This window comes from Salmo salar, chromosome 20 (assembly GCF_965601325.2).
Source record: "Salmo salar chromosome 20, fSalSal1, whole genome shotgun sequence".
Classification (NCBI taxonomy): Eukaryota; Metazoa; Chordata; class Actinopteri; order Salmoniformes; family Salmonidae; genus Salmo; species Salmo salar.
The window spans coordinates 7,708,901-7,729,304 of NC_138310.1; the positions used below are offsets into that span (position 1 = coordinate 7,708,901).

At 45.8% G+C, this 20,404-nt stretch overlaps 1 protein-coding gene across 1 annotated transcript in view; it reads right to left on the bottom strand.

Annotated features, from left to right (window-relative positions):
• Positions 1-1,744: 1,744 nt before the first annotated feature.
• Positions 1,745-20,404, bottom strand: part of adgrv1 (adhesion G protein-coupled receptor V1) — a 197,173-nt gene continuing 178,513 nt past the window's right edge. The window contains exons 88-90 of the mRNA XM_014160914.3: positions 10,132-10,323; positions 6,816-6,993; positions 1,745-2,216 (exon numbers count right to left, since the gene is read on the bottom strand). Of these exons, the coding sequence (XP_014016389.3) occupies positions 2,098-2,216; positions 6,816-6,993; positions 10,132-10,323 (489 nt within the window). The 3' untranslated portion in view covers positions 1,745-2,097. The remainder of the gene's footprint in view (positions 2,217-6,815; positions 6,994-10,131; positions 10,324-20,404) is intronic.

Genomic DNA, 20,404 nt, shown 5'->3' on the forward strand with positions numbered 1-20,404 from the left:
TACCAAATACTAATTGAGTGTATGTAAACTTTTGACCCACTGGGAATGTGATGAAAGAAATAAAAGCTGAAATAAATCATTCTATCTACTATTATTCTGACATTTCACATTCTTAAAATAAAGTGAAGATCCTAAGTGACCTAAAACAGTGAATTTGTACTAGGATTAAATGTCAGGAATTGTGAAAAACTGAGTTTAAATGTATTTGGCCAAGGTGTATGTAAACTTCCGACTTCAACTGTAAGTGTCCACTAGGTACGTAAAGGAACCGCCAGGGTGAGACCAGGAGGTGAGCTCGAATAAGGCAGAAACAAAATATCCCAATGTGCTCTATTCTCCCTTACGTCTGCTAAGAAAGCCAGCGAAACCAGACCCAGCACTTACTCACAGTTGAGACACATCCAGGGACCCTCTTTGTTTCCTACAAATATGAACAGAGTGGCAGATGAATAGGTCTTAGCTTTCAATGTGTAGACTGTGGAGCCTCCAACCTTGTTGCCCTTCATACATAAATTACCTCAGCAGCATAGAGGGAGTTTAGACGCCCCAACCCTTTTGTAATGCATTTCCGTTAGAGCTCCTGACCTGAAATACTGGTAACCACTAGTCACTGGTTATGGCTTGTTTTTCATGTACTGTAATAGCAGCAGTAGTAGTAGCATCATATCAGGCAGGCTACAGTCCTTCCAATGTTTGTCTGGAACTGTAAGCTCATTAACTAAATGAATAAGGGGTAGGCCATGTCTGGAGAGCATATTAGCTGCTGTTCTTAGTGTCAAACAATCCAAATGGACTACATTCATATTATGTTAGTAATTCTCCCTCTGTCTCTCAGTTTTGGCCCCCAAAAAACTAGTTTCTATTCTATCCATTAACCAAGTCTAGCAATTTTTGAGGTCAGAGGTCAGGGTAAAGTAACCACTGAGTTTACAGTTCCAAGTTGAACAGTGAACACACTCATTGGGCTCCTGAGTGGCGCAGCGGTTTAAGGCACTGCATCTCAGTGCAAGAGCTGTCACTATAGTCCCTGGTTTGAATCCAGGCTGTATCATATCTGGCTCTAATTGGGAGTCCAACAGGGCTGTGCACAATTAGCCCAGCATTGTCCAGGGCAGGGCGTCATTGTAAATAAGAATTAGTTCTTAACTGACTTGCCTAGTTAACTGGCTCTCACTTTGCAGATGAAACGGGCTCCTTTTTTTGACATTTTAGTTTGGATAATTGAATTTGTTATCTGAACTGTCCCTTGTCATAGAGCTTTTGAAGTGATGTAACGTGTAATCCATGAATAGTCTATTGTCTGACAAATGCTTCAGTGTTTGACCTTGTATCCTGATCGTGTACATGCAGTACATTTACAGGTTTGGCACACTTCATGAGGATCATCAGGCATTAGATTTCATCTACATGCTCAATATGAACTTTCATACTCCACATCCATACTCCATATTTCCACCTCCCGCCTCTTTTGCAGACCCAAGCAGAAATGTCCAGACCTGATCTCCCAGGACCAGATCACTCAGACTGTGTAGAACAAGTTTGTGAAATTCCCCCAGGAGACTGCATGCATTCACAGTGTCCTCTAGTCTGACCCCACAGCGACTCAGCAATTCCACATCCTGCGTTACGCAACTCTCACACAAGCTCTCCTCTCTTTATGCCCAACTGTTGACAGACCATAGACTGCTGCCAGCCGCTCCAAACGCAATCACAGGCGGACAAATTTAATCAAGACAGCCCAATGTAAAATAGCTGATGAATTATTTATTAACAATGTTACACAAACCTTAGCAGCAGGTTTGAGGGTGCTGGCTCGTGTCCTAAAAACTTTACAAAATGTTTACATCCAAGGAGAGATAAAATCAACTTCAAAAACTCCATCAAGGACTTTCACAAATTAATTTAGTAAAACATTTATATATTCATATATAAAAACAGACATAAAAACATCACCGGGTTTCATGATATCAAACAGCTAACGAAAAAACTACAACTTTTCTAAAAAAAAATTTCAAAAATCGGGATGTTTTAGTGCAAAGGCAGTAGAAATATAAAAATACTGTTGTGTTTTTCTCTGTGGTATAAAAACGTGGGAGGTTAAAGGTGTGTGTCGGCGATGGGGATGCGTCTTAGTTCAACGATCTGGGATGGGGCCGTACTCCCACCATCATGGCTCCCGTGGATCGACTCGTTGTCGCTCAGGTTAAGGCCAGATCCTAACAGGGAGAGAGAGACAGCACACATGTCAATCATCACTTATTGATAATGTTAACTCTGGTCCAGTGCTTAGTGCACGGTGAGCGTAGTGGAAGAATGCACACTACGCTGTGGACCAGAGCTAAGATAATGCATGACATCAACTTACTTGATTCATAAAAAAAATATAGAGAATTTTGTTTGTGGTTAAAGGCCTACAGGACATTTCTACATCAACAGCTGCTGCAGTGTTCTGAGTGAAAGGTGAGTGAGAATGATAATCAACAACCAAAACAGCACGTGACAGCACATTTTAACATTATCTATACACTTCAACTACAGTCAACATGTCCAAATTGACAGGTAGAAGTGAGTGTTTCATGACTAGTGGTTCCAAAGGTAAAGGCATGAACAATAGGGTGTATCAAATGGCACCCTATTCCCTAGTGCACTACTTTCGACCAGGGCCCACTAAGAAGTACACTATTAAAGATGCAGTCCAGGATGTTAAGCACAACAAATTTGTAACATATTGTTTGAATTAGATTCGTAAAATATCATATCAATTGATGTAGTACACAAAAAACAGGGACCTGTTTTGTCTCGTGAGCACCACTTTCAAAACCACTGGCTGAAATTATACAAAAGTTCTGGACCATCACTTTAAGGGAATAATAGGGTGACATTTGGGATGAACACAATGTGATGTAATCCAAAGAACAGAACGACCTCTAGATTCCCTGCGCAGTTATTTCAATAATAATTTTTATGACAGTCAATTACGGTGCATTCGGGAAAAATTCAGAGCCCCTTCTATTTTTCCACATTTTGTTACGTTACAACCTTATCCTAAAATGTTGTAAATAAAAAATCTTCATCAATCTACACACAATAACCCATTATGACAAAGCAAAAACTTTTTTGCAAATGTGTTAAAAATAAATAGCCGAAATACCTTATTTACATAAGTATTTAGACCCTTTACTCAGTACTTTGTTGAAGCACCTTTGGCAGCAATTACAGCATCAAGTCTTCTTTGGATTGCTGCTACAAGCTTGGCACACCTGTATTTGGGAAGTTTCTCCACTTCTTCTCTGCAGATCCTCTCAACCTCTGTCAGGTTGGATAGGGAGCGTTGCTGCACTGCTAATTTCAGGTCTCTCCAGAGATGTTCGATCGGGTTCAAGTCCAGGCTCTGGCTGGGCCACTCATCTTCCTGTTGGACGATGAACCTTCGCCCCAATCTGAAGTCCTGAGCGCTCTGGAGCAGGTTTTCATCAAGGATCTCTCTGTACTTTGTTCCGTTCATCTTTCCCTCGATCCTGACTAGCCTCCCAGTCCCTGCCGCTGAAAAACATCCCCACAGCATGATGCTGCCACCACCATCCTTCACCGTAGTGATGGTGCCAGGTTTCCTCCAGACGTGACGCTTGGCATTCAGGCCAAAGAGTTCAATCTTTGCTTCATCAGACCAGAGAATCTTTAGGTGCCTTTTGGCAAACTCCAAGCGGGCTGTCATGTGCTTTTTACTGAGGAGTGGCTTCTGTCTGGTCACTCTATCATAAAGCCCTGATTGGTGGAGTGCTGCATAGATGGCTGTCCTTCTAGAAGGTTCTCCCATTTCCACAGAGGAACTCTAGAGCTCTGTCAGAGTGACCATTGGGTTCTTGCTCACCTCTCTGACCAAGGCCCTTTTCCCCCGATTGCTCAGTTTGGCCGGGTGGCCAGCTCTAGGAAGAGTCTTGGTGGTTCCAGACTTCTTCCATTTAAAAATGATGGAGGCCACTGTGCTGCAGTCATTTTTTGGTACTCTTCCCCAGATCTGTGCCTCGACACAATCCTGTCTCAGAGCTCTACGGACAACTCCTTCGACCTCATGGCTTGGTTTTTGCTCTGACATGCAGTGTCAACTGTGGGACCTTATATAGACAGGTGTATGCCTTTCCAAATCATGTCCAATCAATTGAATTTACCACAGGTGGACTCCAATCAAGTTGAAGAAACATCTCAAGGATGATCAATGGAAACAGGATGCACGTGAGCTCAATTTTGAGTCTCATAGCAAAGGGTCTGAATACTTATGTAAATAAGGTATTTCTGTTTTAGATTTTTAATACATTTGCAAAAATGTCTAAAAACCTGTTTCGCTTTGTCTTTATGGGGTATTGTGTGTAGATTGCTGAGATGTATTTATTTTTGTAATGTAACAAAATGTGGAAAAGTCAAGGCATCTGAATACTTTCCAAAGGAATTGTACAGTAAAAGCAGGGCATTAAGGACAACCAGTGGGATGGTAAGTTAACGATTCACCCTTTAACGGACTGTGAAGAGCCTAATGAGTGTGCTGCTACTAACTTTACTGCCTGACTGACTGACTGACTGACTGGCCTATTATGCAAAACCTCATTCTAGACTTCCCTTCTATCTCCCTGACCTCTGCCTGCGTCTGAGGGAGGTCTAGGGTAGATATGAAGGAGGTTATCGTTTGAGTGTGGCAACATATGGCCGGCCACGTAGAGAGGTAGAGGTCAGAAATACACGCCAAACGGGAGGCGGAAGGGGGACGGTTACAACACAGGCCAGGAGAAATACTCTAGCACAGCATTTCTTTCTCCAAGTCCTTGTTTTGGATGTATTTAGGATTAAACATCTTGTTCAACCTGGAAGAAAAGAAGAAGCAGGAGCGCTTCAGGTATCCCACAACAACCCCAGGTAATAGACTTAGCAGATATTTGTGGTTATAATTGTTCCTTTATGCTTTTCAATCGTGTTCACCTGTAGAATTCATCTACCCCGATGTTTTAACAATAAGAGAGCCGTGAATGCCGTCCCATTCGTATACGTGTTCAACTTGAGGCTGAATGATGGGGTGTACAGTTGGGTGATAGCGGAGTCAAGGCAAGGCCAGTGAAATGCTGACTCATCTTCCATAACAACTATGGCTTACGCAGGCACGCACGTGCGCGCACCCACATCATACACAAAAACACACACACTACACGTTAAAGACGGCTGAAGAAGAGTTAGCGCTCGCCTCTCCCCGAGGCTTTTATTTACGGTAACATTACCCTCTCTAGCCAATCCAGTCTCATTAACACCTCTGACTAACTCCAAGTCCGCTGCCGCCAGGGACTTTTAATTTAGCGCGGCCACGGCGATAGACATGTGTTTTCCGGAGAGTGGATACTGGCGTGTATTCACTGACCTCGCCCAGGGGCCCAGTTAGCACTGAGATGCCAGATTAACCTCTGTGTTGCACGTGGCCCTTCAGAGGCCACTCAATCAAGGGCCCGGCGGGGCCACCACGAGGTGGGTTCAAAGCCCAGATGGAGTTCTTTCCATGATATGGACACCTTGGTTATCAGGCCTGACTGGGAAATAAGGTAAGACGCATGACACGTCTCTTCCCATGGGGTGTGTTTCTATAAACAGAAATCTTCACGGGTGAGAGAAGGTTCATGGAAATAACATGTGTCCTCTCTAAAGAATCCAACTACAGTGAACGTAGTAGCTATGTACAGTGAAGAGACATATCAAATCTAAATGGTATGATGATGTTATGCTGTGACAATAATGGTAATAATAATAATAACAGCAAACATGACATGACGCCTCACAGCACTGCCATCTTGGTCCACCTTAACGCTACAAAAGAACATGACATCACTATTCGATGTGCAGCACTGCCATCTTGGTCCACCTTAACGCTACAAAAGAACATGACATCACTATTCGATGTGCGCTACTTTTGACCAGGGCCCATGGGCCTCTTGTCAAAAGTAGTGCACCATATTGGGAATAGGGTGCCATTTGGGGCGCGTCCTATATTCCCTAGAGAAACAGACCAAACAAAGTCCTGAACACTACTTGGCATGTTTTCAGCTGGGTCCTGCCACTTGTTATTCAGGCAGCGTAGATCGATTCCTCTGTGATTTGAGAAAGGGAGTGTGGAGCGTTGATATATCAGCCGGCAGTAAGACCCCATATCTCATTAAACATTGATGACTGAGGAAAAATGGTTCCTACAGCCTCAAGACAGGGTTCGCTGAGGACTGACCGAGCAGGGCCAGCAGTAATGGCTGCCATGGGCCCACGACTGCACCTGCGCGTACACGCACATACACACCGGCTCCAGGCCTCCATACACACCCACACCCTGACCAAGGAAGTTAACCCACTGTTCCCCGGTAGGCCATCATGGTGAATAAGAATTTGTTCTTAACAGGCTTGCCTAGTTAAATAAAGGTTAAATAAAAAAAACTATTAAAAAAACTATAAAAAAAACGTTTAAAAAAATGTTTAAAAAAACTTACGAGGGAATAAGAGGTGATTTGTATGTATACTGACTCATGGCAGTATCCACTTCTCCCTTGACACCATTATGGTGTTGATGAGTAGGACACGGAGTTTCTTCTGACCATATGACCTGATTAGGAAAAACTCTGGGCTCTAATTATTGGCTTCATATAGGCTATAGATGACTGATGAATAATATGTCTGAAGGATAAGTGATAGGCCGTGTCCTAAATTGCTCCCTATTACCTACAAAGTGCACTTCTAAAGTAGTGCACTACGGGGAATAGGGCGGCATTTGGGACGCAGCCCAAAGTGATTCTTACCCGTCTTTAAGGCAAATATGAGGTCGTCAAACTCCTGGGACTCCTCGTCGGCCACTAGGTTGTCGTTGATGAAGCCTCCTCCGTCGGTGGCGTAGGTCCCACTCTGAGGGCTCTGCTTAAACACACTGCTGGGCTGACTGCCCGGACGCAGGGACGCACGCTCCCAGTCCGCGGACACCTGCCACACACACACACGCACAGCATGCACACACACACACACACACACACACACACACACACACACACACACACACACACACACACACACACACACACACACACACACACACACACACACACACACACACACACACAGCATGCACACAAGCACACACACACACACACAGGCACAGCATGCACACACACACACACACACACACACACACACACACACACACACACACCACACACACACACATAAACGCACGCAGGCGCGTGCACACACACACATAAAAACGCAAATATGCACGCACACGCACACACACAAACACACACACAGCATATCTTTACAGACTGTATACGGCATTAACAAAGACAGCCACTGTCCAACACGTTGAAATGACACTGATCAGAGGGCATAAATTATGTCAGGGTTACATTTCTAGAGTGTTTTTTAGAAGCTGACATTTACACTATTTGGAGTGCACAGTGGGTATCCTTATGGATTTGCATAAACAACACAAACCAGAGACGAGCACGTAAAGGGGGGAACTAAATCTCCATGATTAATGCAATGACAAAAACCAGTCCCATTCTGGCAGGGAGTCAGCTCAGGATAGCAGAGAATGGGCCTGTCAGCCGTGTAATCACGTCTTAGACGTGGAGGGTCACGCAGAGTTTATGTTGTCAAAGCTCCCCAAAGGGTTAACGCAGGACGAAGGCTCATGTGGGGGTTAAGGGGTGAGAGGGAGGTCGCTGGCTCTGGGTCTCATACAAAATCAGTCTCGAATATGCAAACATTGCACTGAACCTGCTGCACTGGTGAATCCTTTCTCTTCAGAGAGAGAGAGTGACAGACAGAGGGAGAGGAAGAGGGAGATAAATTAAAAGGGAGAGAGGGAAGACAGAGAGGGGCGAGAGAGAGAGAGAGAGAGAGAGAGAGAGACCCAGATAGTTCCCAGGGCTAATCACTAGATGTCTGGATGAGTGGTGATGGGAAGAGAGAGTTCAGCACCATCACAGACAACCAGCTAGCCATGAGAACCGGCACATTGTGTACATAGCTAAGATATTTCACTTGGCTAAGCGATCTTGTGTGGTTTCCACCGAAAGAGACAGGATGTTTTTCAGCAGACAGTATGTGTCCAGGTAATAATATAACCCATCACCGGACAACTATCCCTGTCCTCTCATACATACCAAATGACGCCATCCAAGGCACAGACAGGGAATTATTGCGTTGTGGAAAGAATCCTTGTGGAGTCTAATTTTCCCTTAGTCTGCGTTTTCCAGGAAACCCAGTTTCACCAGCCTCCCTCCCTCTCTCCCCGGTGACAGACAGGTGTAATAGCCTATCTCAGTGTTTCTTAATCCTGGTCCTGGGGACCTAATGGGGTGCACATTTTAGTTTTTGCCCTAGCACTACACAGCTGATTCAAAAGATCAACATATCATCAACAGCCAGCCAGACAAACAGACAGGTGTAATAGCCTGTCTGAACAGGCCTGTAATGACAGACAAACAGACAGGTGTAATAGCCTGTCTGAACAGGCCTGTAATGACAGACAGACAGACAGGTGTAATAGCCTGTCTGAACAGGCCTGTAATGACAGACAGACAGACAGACAGACAGACAGACAGACAGACAGACAGACAGACAGACAGACAGACAGACAGACAGACAGACAGACAGACAGGTGTAATAGCCTATCTGAACAGGCCTGTAATGACAGACAGACAGACAGACGTAATAGCCTGTCTGAACAGGCCTGTAATGACAGACAGACAGGTGTAATAGCCTATCTGAACAGGCCTGTAATGACAGACAGACAGACAGACGTAATAGCCTGTCTGAACAGGCCTGTAATGACAGACAGACAGGTGTAATAGCCTATCTGAACAGGCCTGTAATGACAGACAGACAGACAGACAGACAGGTGTAATAGCCTATCTGAACAGGCCTGTAATGACAGACAGACAGACAGACAGACAGACAGACAGACAGACAGACAGACAGACAGACAGACAGACAGGTGTAATAGCCTATCTGAACAGGCCTGTAATGACAGACAGACAGACAGACAGGTGTAATAGCCTATCTGAACAGGCCTGTAATGACAGACAGACAGACAGACGTAATAGCCTGTCTGAACAGGCCTGTAATGACAGACAGACAGGTGTAATAGCCTATCTGAACAGGCCTGTAATAACAGACAGACAGGTGTAATAGCCTATCTGAACAGGCCTGTAATGACAGACAGACAGGTGTAATAGCCTATCTGAACAGGCCTGTAATGACAGGCTATTACACCTGTCTGTCTGTCTGTCATTACAGGCCTGTTCAGATAGACAGACAGACAGGTGTAATAGCCTATCTGAACAGGCCTGTAATAACAGACAGCGTGGTGTAATAGCCTGTAATTGGTACAGTGTCTAGAGCTGTGGTACAGTGTCCAGCCACCATTTACCATATCCACTCTGAAGGGGGCTGACACCTCCCATGTACCAATCCCCTCCGCACCCCCTCCTCCTCCCCTCTCCATTTTCTCACTAACTCCCCCCCCCATCTCCTCTTCAGGGTAACTCCTTATAGGGTGTCCAGCAGAGCTGTGACCTAGCAGGGGATGAATGGACTGGGCCCGGAGAGTATGTAGCCTGACAGGTCATATCGAGAGGGCTTAGTTCTTGGGTAAGGTGGGCTACTAGTTGAGGAGAGGAGAACACTTCTCTGCATGGCAGCTCTCACACACACACACGTTAGTGTAAGCGTGATTGCGGGATAGCTGACTCAAGCCATTGTGAACAAACAGAAAGTGTGGAGGGACACACTGTGTTTCCCTGAGGATCCGCTGACAAGGGTGTGAGTGAGGAGAGGACTGGTCAAACCGAGCCCTGGGAATGAGGGCATGGGAGAGAGAGAGAGGGGAGAGGAGAGAGAGGGATGGGACTGGGGAAGGGTAAGGGCTTTAGAGTAAGGGCACCGGGCAGGGGAGAGAGCGGTATGGGGGGTAAGGGTGAGGCAGTCAGTCAGTAAGTTGGGGACTTGTGGGGCTAGAACAGGGCTCCTCAGCATTTTCTATTGCTTTTTCTCCATAGTTTCGTGCAGTGAGGGAGGGAAAGATGGCAGGGTGTGCATGTGTGTGTGTGGGGGGGTTACCTCCTCCATGGCGCTGATGAGGTTCTGGGTGGACTTGTTGATCTCCGCCCCTAAGGTGGCGGCTTCCCCTACCCCGCTGTGGTAGGTGGAGTCTGGGCTGCCGTGGCCGTTCATCTCCACTGTGTAGCTGGCCTTGGATGGCCAACACAGCTGGTTGTGCATCAGGAAGTACACCGCAAACACGTACAGGCCCTGGGGAGCAGAGGGTAAAGATAAAAAATGCGGCACCTCCATTGCAATTCAAAATGATTTGACCCTGCCAGGCACATCCCGAATTGAACGTACACACAAAAGAAAAAGGAGAGCGGAATTAAATTGTTGTCGATAGCGCGTGGTTCTCCCCATTGCCCTCTGCGAAGTCCATTTATGTTGAACGGCTCCACACAACGCAGAGCAGCACGTCCCGTACGGGGAAAGTTTGGATTGATTGAGAATGGTAGAAGTGGCAAGACGCCGTCCCTTGGACATGACATCACTGTCAGTCAGTAGCATCCTGATCTAGTATCTCTACCACTTCCTCTGTGTCATCAGACAAGCCGGTGTGAATTACTCCAGCACGTTCCTCTGTGAAATACCACAGTCCCGGCAGACATCTCACAACACCAGGCGGGCAGGAGGGGATGACGGCAACCATAGACAGAGATGGAGTGATGCACTGCACTGCAAATACAGTATTACCGCACGCACGAACACACACCCAGGAGAACAGGACATCACCAAGCGATCTAGAGCAGGAAGTTCATCAAAACTGGGACTTAAATGAAACCAATTGCAATCTCTCCATGCCATTAAAGCCCGTGCTCCTGTTTCACCAGTGGCCTATTGATCTTAACAGCCAGGCAGTTTATTCCGGCTCAGGGAGAGGAAAGCCACTCAACACTGATAGAGAGACTAAAGCTCCCAATGTAGATACAAACGTGTGGGAATAATTACACTTTCCTTGGAACCCTGACATTGAAATGGAAAAATAAACGCGTGGCTTTTAATGGATACGAGATGCGAGGAGACGAAGGGGAACAGGCTTAGTCCACTACCTGTTTATTGGTGCACTGTAAATAGGGAACATGCGCTTCTATCTGGGGAAAAAGCACACATATGGGAATGGACACAGTACACCCACAACAATCACTCAGAGTGCCTTTACAGCCTGAGCGGAGCATGTGTGTATGTGGTGTGTATGTGTGTGTGTGTGTGTGTGTACATGAGTGTGTGTGTGTGTGTGTGTGTGTGTGTGTGTGTGTGTGTGTGTGTGTGTGTGTGTGTGTGTGTGTGTGTGTGTGTGTGTGTGTACATGAGTGTGTGTGTACATGAGTGTGTGTGTTGTGTGTGTGTGTGTGTGTGTGTGTGTGTGTGTGTGTGTGTGTGTGTGTGTGTGTGTGTGTGTGTGTGTGTGTAGCAGCCACTATCAGTAGTCTCTGATAGAGTGAGAGCGACCCCATCCTGACAGTCTTCAGGGCGATTAGCACACGCCGTTTAAGGACCAGCCTGAGTCAGCACGGCCAGAGGAACAAACTTTATTACCCACAGGCTGTTATGTAAGTGTTCCCTGCTCTGGGGACTTGACGTGTGTGTGTGTGTGTGTGTGTGTGTGTGTGTGTGTGTGTGTGTGTGTGTGTGTGTGTGTGTGTGTGTGTGTGTGTGTGTGTGTGTGTGTGTGTGTGTGTGTGTGTGTGTGTGTGTGTGTGTGTGTGTGTGTGTGTGAGACAAAGAGAGCGAGAGTGTTACTACAGGAGGTTAGGTCACGGCCCCTACACCACCATGGGAACCAGGGAGGGAGGAGAGAGGAGGGAGAACACAAGAGGTACAGAGAGAGGTACAGAGAGAGGTACAGAGAGGCCCTGCGCTAACCAGCTAGCTAGCTAGGGAGAGAACGCTTTCAGTAGAAAATCAATTGAAAGGAGAGAACAGAGAAACAGAGAAAAAGCAAAGGAGAAACAGAGAGGTACTGAGATGGGCAACAGAAAGAGATCAAATGATAATGCATGGACATCGTAGCGCTTAGACCACTGGGCCTATCCCTCCTATACCATGTCTCCTAGCAACGTGTGCTGGGTTGAATCGATGAATGAGGCTGCTACTTCTGCATTATCAACTCATCTCCAGCGACAGGGCTCGTGACAGGATCTGCGCTGCAATGAAGAGAAGTCTATTTATAGTCCGCTGTGTGGCCCAATCAGGAAGTGCGGGGGTAAATGTAATTTTGTGGTGGGTGCCTGGCGTCTTTCATTGATCAAAGAAAGGGGGGGCTGTTTGTTTGTGAGCTAATAATGTACAAGCCCATTTACTGGCAGAGGGGCGGACACAAATCAAATCAAATCAAAGTTTACAGCAGCACACAAACAGTGCTGCCGTGATTGGATTATTCTTTTATAATTCGGGACAAATTCAGCCGGATCTAACGCAGATGCTGCCCTAGACAACCCCTAGACAAGAAATATGTCAGAAGAGAGAAAGAAATAGAGCGAGAGATCGAGAGAGAAAGAGAGAAAGAGAGAAAGAGAGAGAGAGTGAAAGAGAGAGAGAGAGAGAGAGAGAAAGAGAGAGAGAGAGAGAGAGAGAGAGAGAGAGAGAGAGTGAAAGAGAGAGAGAAGCAAAAAAGCCTTGCATATGCCAGCTCTGGGTAGCATCTATATTGACAGACTCCAACAGTAATGCTGTTATGTCTATCCGTGTGGAGTGCTGAGAAGAAGCCAACTAAATCTATGGTTGTACTGAATAATGTGCTGGGGCACAGAGGTTGCTCTCACTCCAAAAACACCGAGACCAATACTTGGCAACTAGTAGTATATGTCTACGTTCCAAATGGCACCCTATGGGCCCTGGTCAAAAGTAGTGCACTATATAGTGCCATTTTGGACACAGCCTGTGTTTTATAGACACAGACTTGTTATGTAATTTGTAAGTCACTGAAATTGACATCAAGGGAAATGTCTCTGTTGGTCCTTGCCGGCATCCCAAATGGCACCCTATTCCCTATATAGGGCACTACATCTTATGGACTCTGGTCAAGTTGAGCACTATATAGGGAATAGGTTGTCATTTGGTACACAGCCCTTATAGGGAGAGTGAACAGCTTGGAGATGTGACAAATCCTTTCCTCCCTGAGTCATAATACACACGCAGCAACTGCTCTGTACTGTAAGACGGTGGCCAATCCAAGTTGACAGCTGGAGCTAGGTGCTGGATATAGCCGATGATATCACACTCGATGTGATAGGATACGTCGGAGGATGTCTGCCCATGGAAGGCAAGATATCCGAGACATTACGTACATTACTGAAAAGCAACTCAATCAGGAATACGTCTAGGATCACACTGTAAACATTGGCTATCTTGACCCTTAGGATCCAGACTTACAATTCTGCAGTGCAAAAAAGAATCATGCTGGATCCACCCAGTTACCAGTTCCACTTCCATAAATTGAATACGGTGCAAAGTCTTCTCTGTAATAGGCTGTGTGCCAAGCGACACCTTATTCCCTATGTAGTGCAATACTTGGTCCTGCAGACATACAGTACTTTGGGACACAGACATTTACTGTACATCCCCTGGTGGCTGCCTTCATGTACAGCTGTCCTTTGAGGTTGCCTAGAAGCTCCAGAGCAGCGCTAACTAACCACTAAGCAGGATGTATGAAATATAGCCAAGCACACTGGAGCCAGCTGGTTGACGGCTGCTTACTGGAGGACATGGAACAGTGCTGCTGTGGTTCAGAGCTGTTAGCCTAAATCATAAAGTAAATAGCATTGAGAGAGTCTATATAGTTGAAATGAATGGATAGAATCGACCTTCTGTGCGTGGGCGCATACACGCGCGTGCATGTACACCCAAGCGTTCGCGCGCACACACGTACGCTCTAACATCTGCACTTGTTTAATGACTTTCAGCAATTAGCCGAAGTGAGCAGAACCATTAAACAGCATTTTACAGTCAGAGCAACAGCCACACTAACAACAATAACAACATGGAAAATTCTCCTCATGGAAAATGTACCGCATGAGCGAGATAACACAAAACAACCTGAAAGAGCATCCAACCGCAAACGGTGCAACAGAATAGGGGCACATAAGCAGCTGGAGTAACAAATAGCCACAGAACACCAGAAAGTGACACAATGTACTCAGATATTATGCCAACTCAATGGATAGCTAGAAAGTAAATTAATTGAAATGTAGCCTTTAAGAGATTTCTTAGACGGTACTGAGGTGGTTTGTGACACCAAAAACAGAAAACCTTTAATCTGAAGATTTGTTATCCAACCATACATGTATAATAAACTTCACTCCATGCAACGTAGACGAACGTGACTATATTATAAATCCTAATCATATGAGTTGAATTACATTCCACGAAGACAAATATAAAAACCCGATACATGCTGATGCATTATGGTTCGCAACATTTACGGTCGTCTCTATTAATGTTCATTAGTGTTGGTGATGACGTGGTACTAACGGCCGTGTCACGACACAAATGTCAGTGCTCTCATCTCCACGTTCCTCGTCTCCCCATTAAAGTAATTCGTTTTTGCTCCATAAACGCAGACTCTCAAGGCAGAACAATTGTCCCTTAATCGTGTTGAGGCGGCAACAGCTTCAAAAAGGGCCTGGTGCAGGCGTCAATGGCAGAGAGCAGCAGCCGAAACAGCAGCGCTCGGGAAATCTAGGTCAGATGTGTTTGTTTAGAGCTAATCGATGGTCTCGGGATGCAGCTCTCCTTGGAAGCTCATTACCTGTAGAAAAGGGAACGGTCTGTTCCAGCTCAATTCTTCCTGTCTTACAGAGAACTCTCCCTGGAGACAACTGCTTATAGACCGCTTTAGTCTTTACATCTGAGCCCAGGGCAATTGGAGGCTGTGGAGATTCTCTGGTTGAAAGCAAAATAACTTTTCAACCGTGTTCTGCTCTTTCTCCCTAGGGGGGGGGGGGGCTAGGGAGAGGGAGGTCTGCGAAAGGGGCTAAGGAGAGTCAAGGGAGAGAGATTCACTCATGAAAGACACTTCAGAAGCAACCAAAGGCCTTTAAGTTGGATTGGACTTTCTCTACACTTTCAGGGGATTCATCCTGTATTGGAACTTATAGTGGCAGGGGAATTCATAAAAATACAGTGAGGGAAAAAAGTATTTGATCCCCTGCTGATTTTGTATGTTTGCCAACTGACAAAGAAATGATCAGTCTATAATTTTAATGGTAGGTTTATTAGAACAGTGAGAAACAGAATAACAACCAAAAAATCCAGAAAAACGCATGTCAAAAATGTTATAAATTGATTTGCATTTTAATGAGGGAAATAAGTATTTGACCCCTCTGCAAAACATGACTTAGTACTTGGTGGCAAAACCCTTGTTGGCAATCACAGAGGTCAGACGTTTCTTGTAGTTGGTCACCAGGTTTGCACACATCTCAGGAGGGATTTTGTCCCACTCCTCTTTGCAGATCTTCTCCAAGTCATTAAGGTTTCGAGGCTGACGTTTGGCAACTCGAACCTTCAGCTCCCTCCACAAAAGAGCTCCATTTTGGTCTCATCTGACCACAACACTTTCACCCAGTTGTCATCTGAATCATTCAGATGTTCATTGGCAAACTTCAGACGGGCATGTATATGTGCTTTCTTGAGCTGGGGGACCTTGCGGGCGCTGCAGGATTTCAGTCCTTCACGGCATAGTGTGTTACCAATTGTTTTCTTGGTGACTATGGTCCCAGCTGCCTTGAGATCATTGACAAGATCCTCCCGTGTAGTTCTGGGCTGATTCCTCAACGTTCTCATGATCATTGCAACTCCACGAGGTGAGATCTTGCATGGAGCCCCAGGCCGAGGGAGATTGACAGTTCTTTTGTGTTTCTTCCATTTGCGAATAATCGCACCAACTGTTGTCACCTTCTCACCAAGCTGCTTGTCGATGGTCTTGTAGCCCATTCCAGCCTTGTGTAGGTCTACAATCTTGTCCCTCACATCCTTGGAGAGCTCTTTGGTCTTGTCCATGGTGGAGAGTTTGGAATCTGATTGATTGATTGCTTCTGTGGACAGGTGTCTTTTATACAGGTAACAAGCTGAGATTAGGAGCACTCCCTTTAAGAGTGTGCTCCTAATCTAAGCTCGTTACCTGTATAAAAGACACCTGGGAGCCAGAAATCTTTTTGATTGAGAGGGGGTCAAATACTTATTTCCCTCATTAAAATTGTTATTCTGTCTCTCACTGTTCAAATAAACCTACCATTAAAATTATAGACTGATCATTTCTTTGTCAGTGGGAAAACATACAAAATCAGCAGGGGATCAAATACTTTTTTCCCTCACTGTACACCACATGACCAAAAGCATGTGGACACCTGCTCGTCGAACATCTCATTCCAAAATCATGCGCATTAATATGGAGTTGGTCCCCCCTTTGCTGCTATAACAGCCTCTGATGCGGCGACTTGCTTCCATTCAGCAACAAGAGCATTAGTGAGGTCAGGCACTGATGTTGGGCGATTAGGCCTGGCTCGCGGTCGGCATTCCAATTCATCCCAAAAGTGTTCGATGGATTTGAGGTCAGGGCTCTGTGCAGGCCAGTCAAGTTCGTCCACACTGATTTCGACAAACCATTTCTGTACGGACCTCGCTTTGTGCACAGGGGCACTGTTATGCTGAAATAGGAAAGTGCCTTCCCCAAACTGTTGCCACAAAGTTGGAAGCACAGAATTGTCTAGAATGTCATTGTATGCTTTAGCGTTAAGATTTTCCTTCACTGGAACTAAGGGGCCTAGCCCGAACCATGAAAAACAACCCCAGACCATTATTACTCCTCCACCAAACTTTACAGTTAGCACTATGCATTCGGGCAGGAAGCGTTGTACTGGCATCTGCCAAAATCAGATTAGTCTGTCGGACTTCCAGATGGTGAAGCATGATTCATCACTCAAAAAAACACATTTCCACTGCTCCAGAGTCCAATGGCGGCGAGCTTTACATCACTCCAGCTGACGCTTGACTGCTTGGCCTTGGAAACCCATTTCATTAAGCTCCCGTCAAAGAATTCTTGTGCTGACGTTGCTTCCAGAGGCAGTTTGCAACTCGGTAGTTAGTATTGCAACCGAGGACAGATAATTTTTACGCGCTACGTGCTTCAGCACTCAGCGGTCCCGTTCTGTGAGCTTGTGTGGCCTACCATTTTGCGGCTGGGCCGTTTTTGCTCCTAGATGTTTCCACTTCACAATAACAGCACTTACAGTTGACCGGGGCAGCTCTAGCAGGGCAGAAATATTACAAACTGACTCGTTGGAAATGTGGCATCCTATGATGGTGCCACATTGAAAGTCACTGAGTTCTTAAGTTAAGGCTACTGTCAATGTTTGTCTATGGAGATTGCATGGCTGTGTGCTAGATTTTACAGACCTGTAAGCAACGGGTATGGCTGAAATAGCCGAATCCACAAATTTGAAGGGGTGTCAACATACAGTATGGCCTATTTTGTCCCAACATTATCCAGTTGATATCAAAAGTATCTTTCTAAGACATGGCTTTGTTTGGCACTATATATATATATACTGCTCAAAAAAATAAAGGGAACACTTAAACAACACATCCTAGATCTGAATGAAAGAAATAATCTTATTAAATACTTTTTTCTTTACATAGCTGAATGTGCTGACAACAAAATCACACAAAAATAATCAATGGAAATCCAATTTATCAACCCATGGAGGTCTGGATTTGGAGTCACACTCAAAATTAAAGTGGAAAACCACACTACAGGCTGATCCAACTTTGATGTAATGTCCTTAAAACAAGTCAAAATGAGGCTCAGTAGTGTGTGTGGCCTCCACGTGCCTGTATGACCTCCCTACAACGCAGCATGCTCCTGATGAGGTGGCGGATGGTCTCCTGAGGGATCTCCTCCCAGACCTGGACTAAAGCATCCGCCAACTCCTGGACAGTCTGTGGTGCAACGTGGCGTTGGTGGATGGAGCGAAACATGATGTCCCAGATGTGCTCAATTGGATTCAGGTCTGGGGAACGGGCGGGCCAGTCCATAGCATCAATGCCTTCCTGTTGCAGGAACTGCTGACACACTCCAGCCACATGAGGTCTAGCATTGTCTTGCATTAGGAGCAACCCAGGGCCAACCGCACCAACATATGGTCTCACAAGGGGTCTGAGGATCTCATCTCGGTACCTAATGGCAGTCAGGCTACCTCTGGCGAGCACATGGAGGGCTGTGCGGCCCCCCAAAGAAATGCCACCCCACACCATGACTGACCCACCGCCAAATCGGTCATGCTGGAGGATGTTGCAGGCAGCAGAACGTTCTCCACGGCGTCTCCAGACTCTGTCACGTCTGTCACATGTGCTCAGTGTGAACCTGCTTTCATCTGTGAAGAGCACAGGGCGCCAGTGGCAAATTTGCTAATCTTGGTGTTCTCTGGCAAATGCTAAACGTCCTGCACGGTGTTGGGCTGTAAGCACAACCCCCACCTGTGGACGTCGGGCCCTCATACCACCCTCATGGAGTCTGTACCTGACTGTTTGAGCAGACACATGCACATTTGTGGCCAGCTGGAGGTCATTTTGCAGGGCTCTGGCAGTGCTCCTCCTGCTCCTCCTTGCACAAAGGCGGAGGTAGCAGTCCTGCTGCTGGGTTGTTGCCCTCCTACGGCCTCCTCCACGTCTCCTGATGTACTGGCCTGTCTCCTGGTAGCGCCGCCATGCTCTGGACACTACGCTGACAGACACAGCAAACCTTCTTGCCACAGCTCGCATTGATGTGCCATCCTGGATGAGCTGCACTACTTGAGCCACTTGTGTGGGTTGTAGACTCCGTCCCATGCTACCACTAGAGTGAAAGCACCGCCAGCATTCAAAAGTGACCAAAACATCAGCCAGGAAGCATAGGAACTGAGAAGTGGTCTGTGGTCCCCACCTGCAGAACCACTCCTTTATTGGGGGTGTCTTGCTAATTGCCTATAATTTCCACCTGTTGTCTATTCCATTTGCACAACAGCATGGGAAATGTATTGTCAATCAGTGTTGCTTCCTAAGTGGACAGTTTGATTTCACAGAAGTGTGATTGACTTGGAGTTACATTGTGTTGTGTAAGTGTTCCCTTTATTTTTTTGAGCAGTATATATAATATATATATATATATATATATATATATATATATATATATATATATATAATATTAGTGTGCCAAACAAAGCCATGTCTTAGAAAGATACTTTGATATCATGTTGGGACAAAATAGGCCATACTGTTCGTCCATTGGACAGCTGATCAGATTACCTCATATTGGGGTATTTGTACATGGCACGGGCTTATAGGTGTTGTGTTACCTCAGCTATTGTCATCATGACATCATGTCTGCAGTCATTAAAGCCACGGGTTGACTTTAGTGTGCTTCTGTCGTCTTTCACGTGCAGACGCTACATATCACTAGGGTCCTGTGTGACACACTTAATGGACAGATGACGTCTAGAAGAAAGTGACAGCTAGCAGAGACATTCACAAGGACTGGCCTGAAAGAACAATTATTCCACTGTCCAGTCCACTGCCTACCTAACACAACAATTTCAATGCTTTTATAATATGTCCTTTTCAAATGATACGATTGCTTTATGAGTGAGGAATCTACCCTCAACTAGCAAGCAACACCCCTTCAGAGTTCAGACAATGAAGTGGGGTTGAACAGTTCAAACATCTTCAACACATTGTCAGTTACGCAACCGTTAAAAAACGAGATATTAGTGCTATTGGCTGTGGACTATACAGTCGTACAGAAATATCTGATGATAAGGTTCTCTCTCCTCTCTCTCACGCTCTCTGATATGCATTCCCACACTGTACTGAGAGTACTGAGAGAGTGGTCTGGCCTGGGCGATGTCACTCTCCGGAGATATGGTATCTATGATAGCCCTCAAGAAGAGCTTTTCCACCCTGCCCGGGCCAGACATCAAAGGATGGCTTCAAAGTCCTCGAATACCCTTCATCACACACACACTCATCCAAGCACACACATCAAGTCATCAATATATAGTACAAGTGTGCTAACCTCCAAGGCCTCCCGAGACTGAGCAACGATAGATAGAGGGAGGCTATTCTGAACTCACACACACTGACAAACAGAAACCTTAGGAGAGTTATTACGCCAATGTCTACATTGGGCTCTTAAGTATCCAGGAAGTAGTAGGTGCTCTGTTGTAACATTTACAAAACTAAATCAGGTTTCCCTCCAGTTTTGACGGCAATGGAGAGATTCAAGACACTAGACAGTAAATCAAGGTTAGTGGAAATC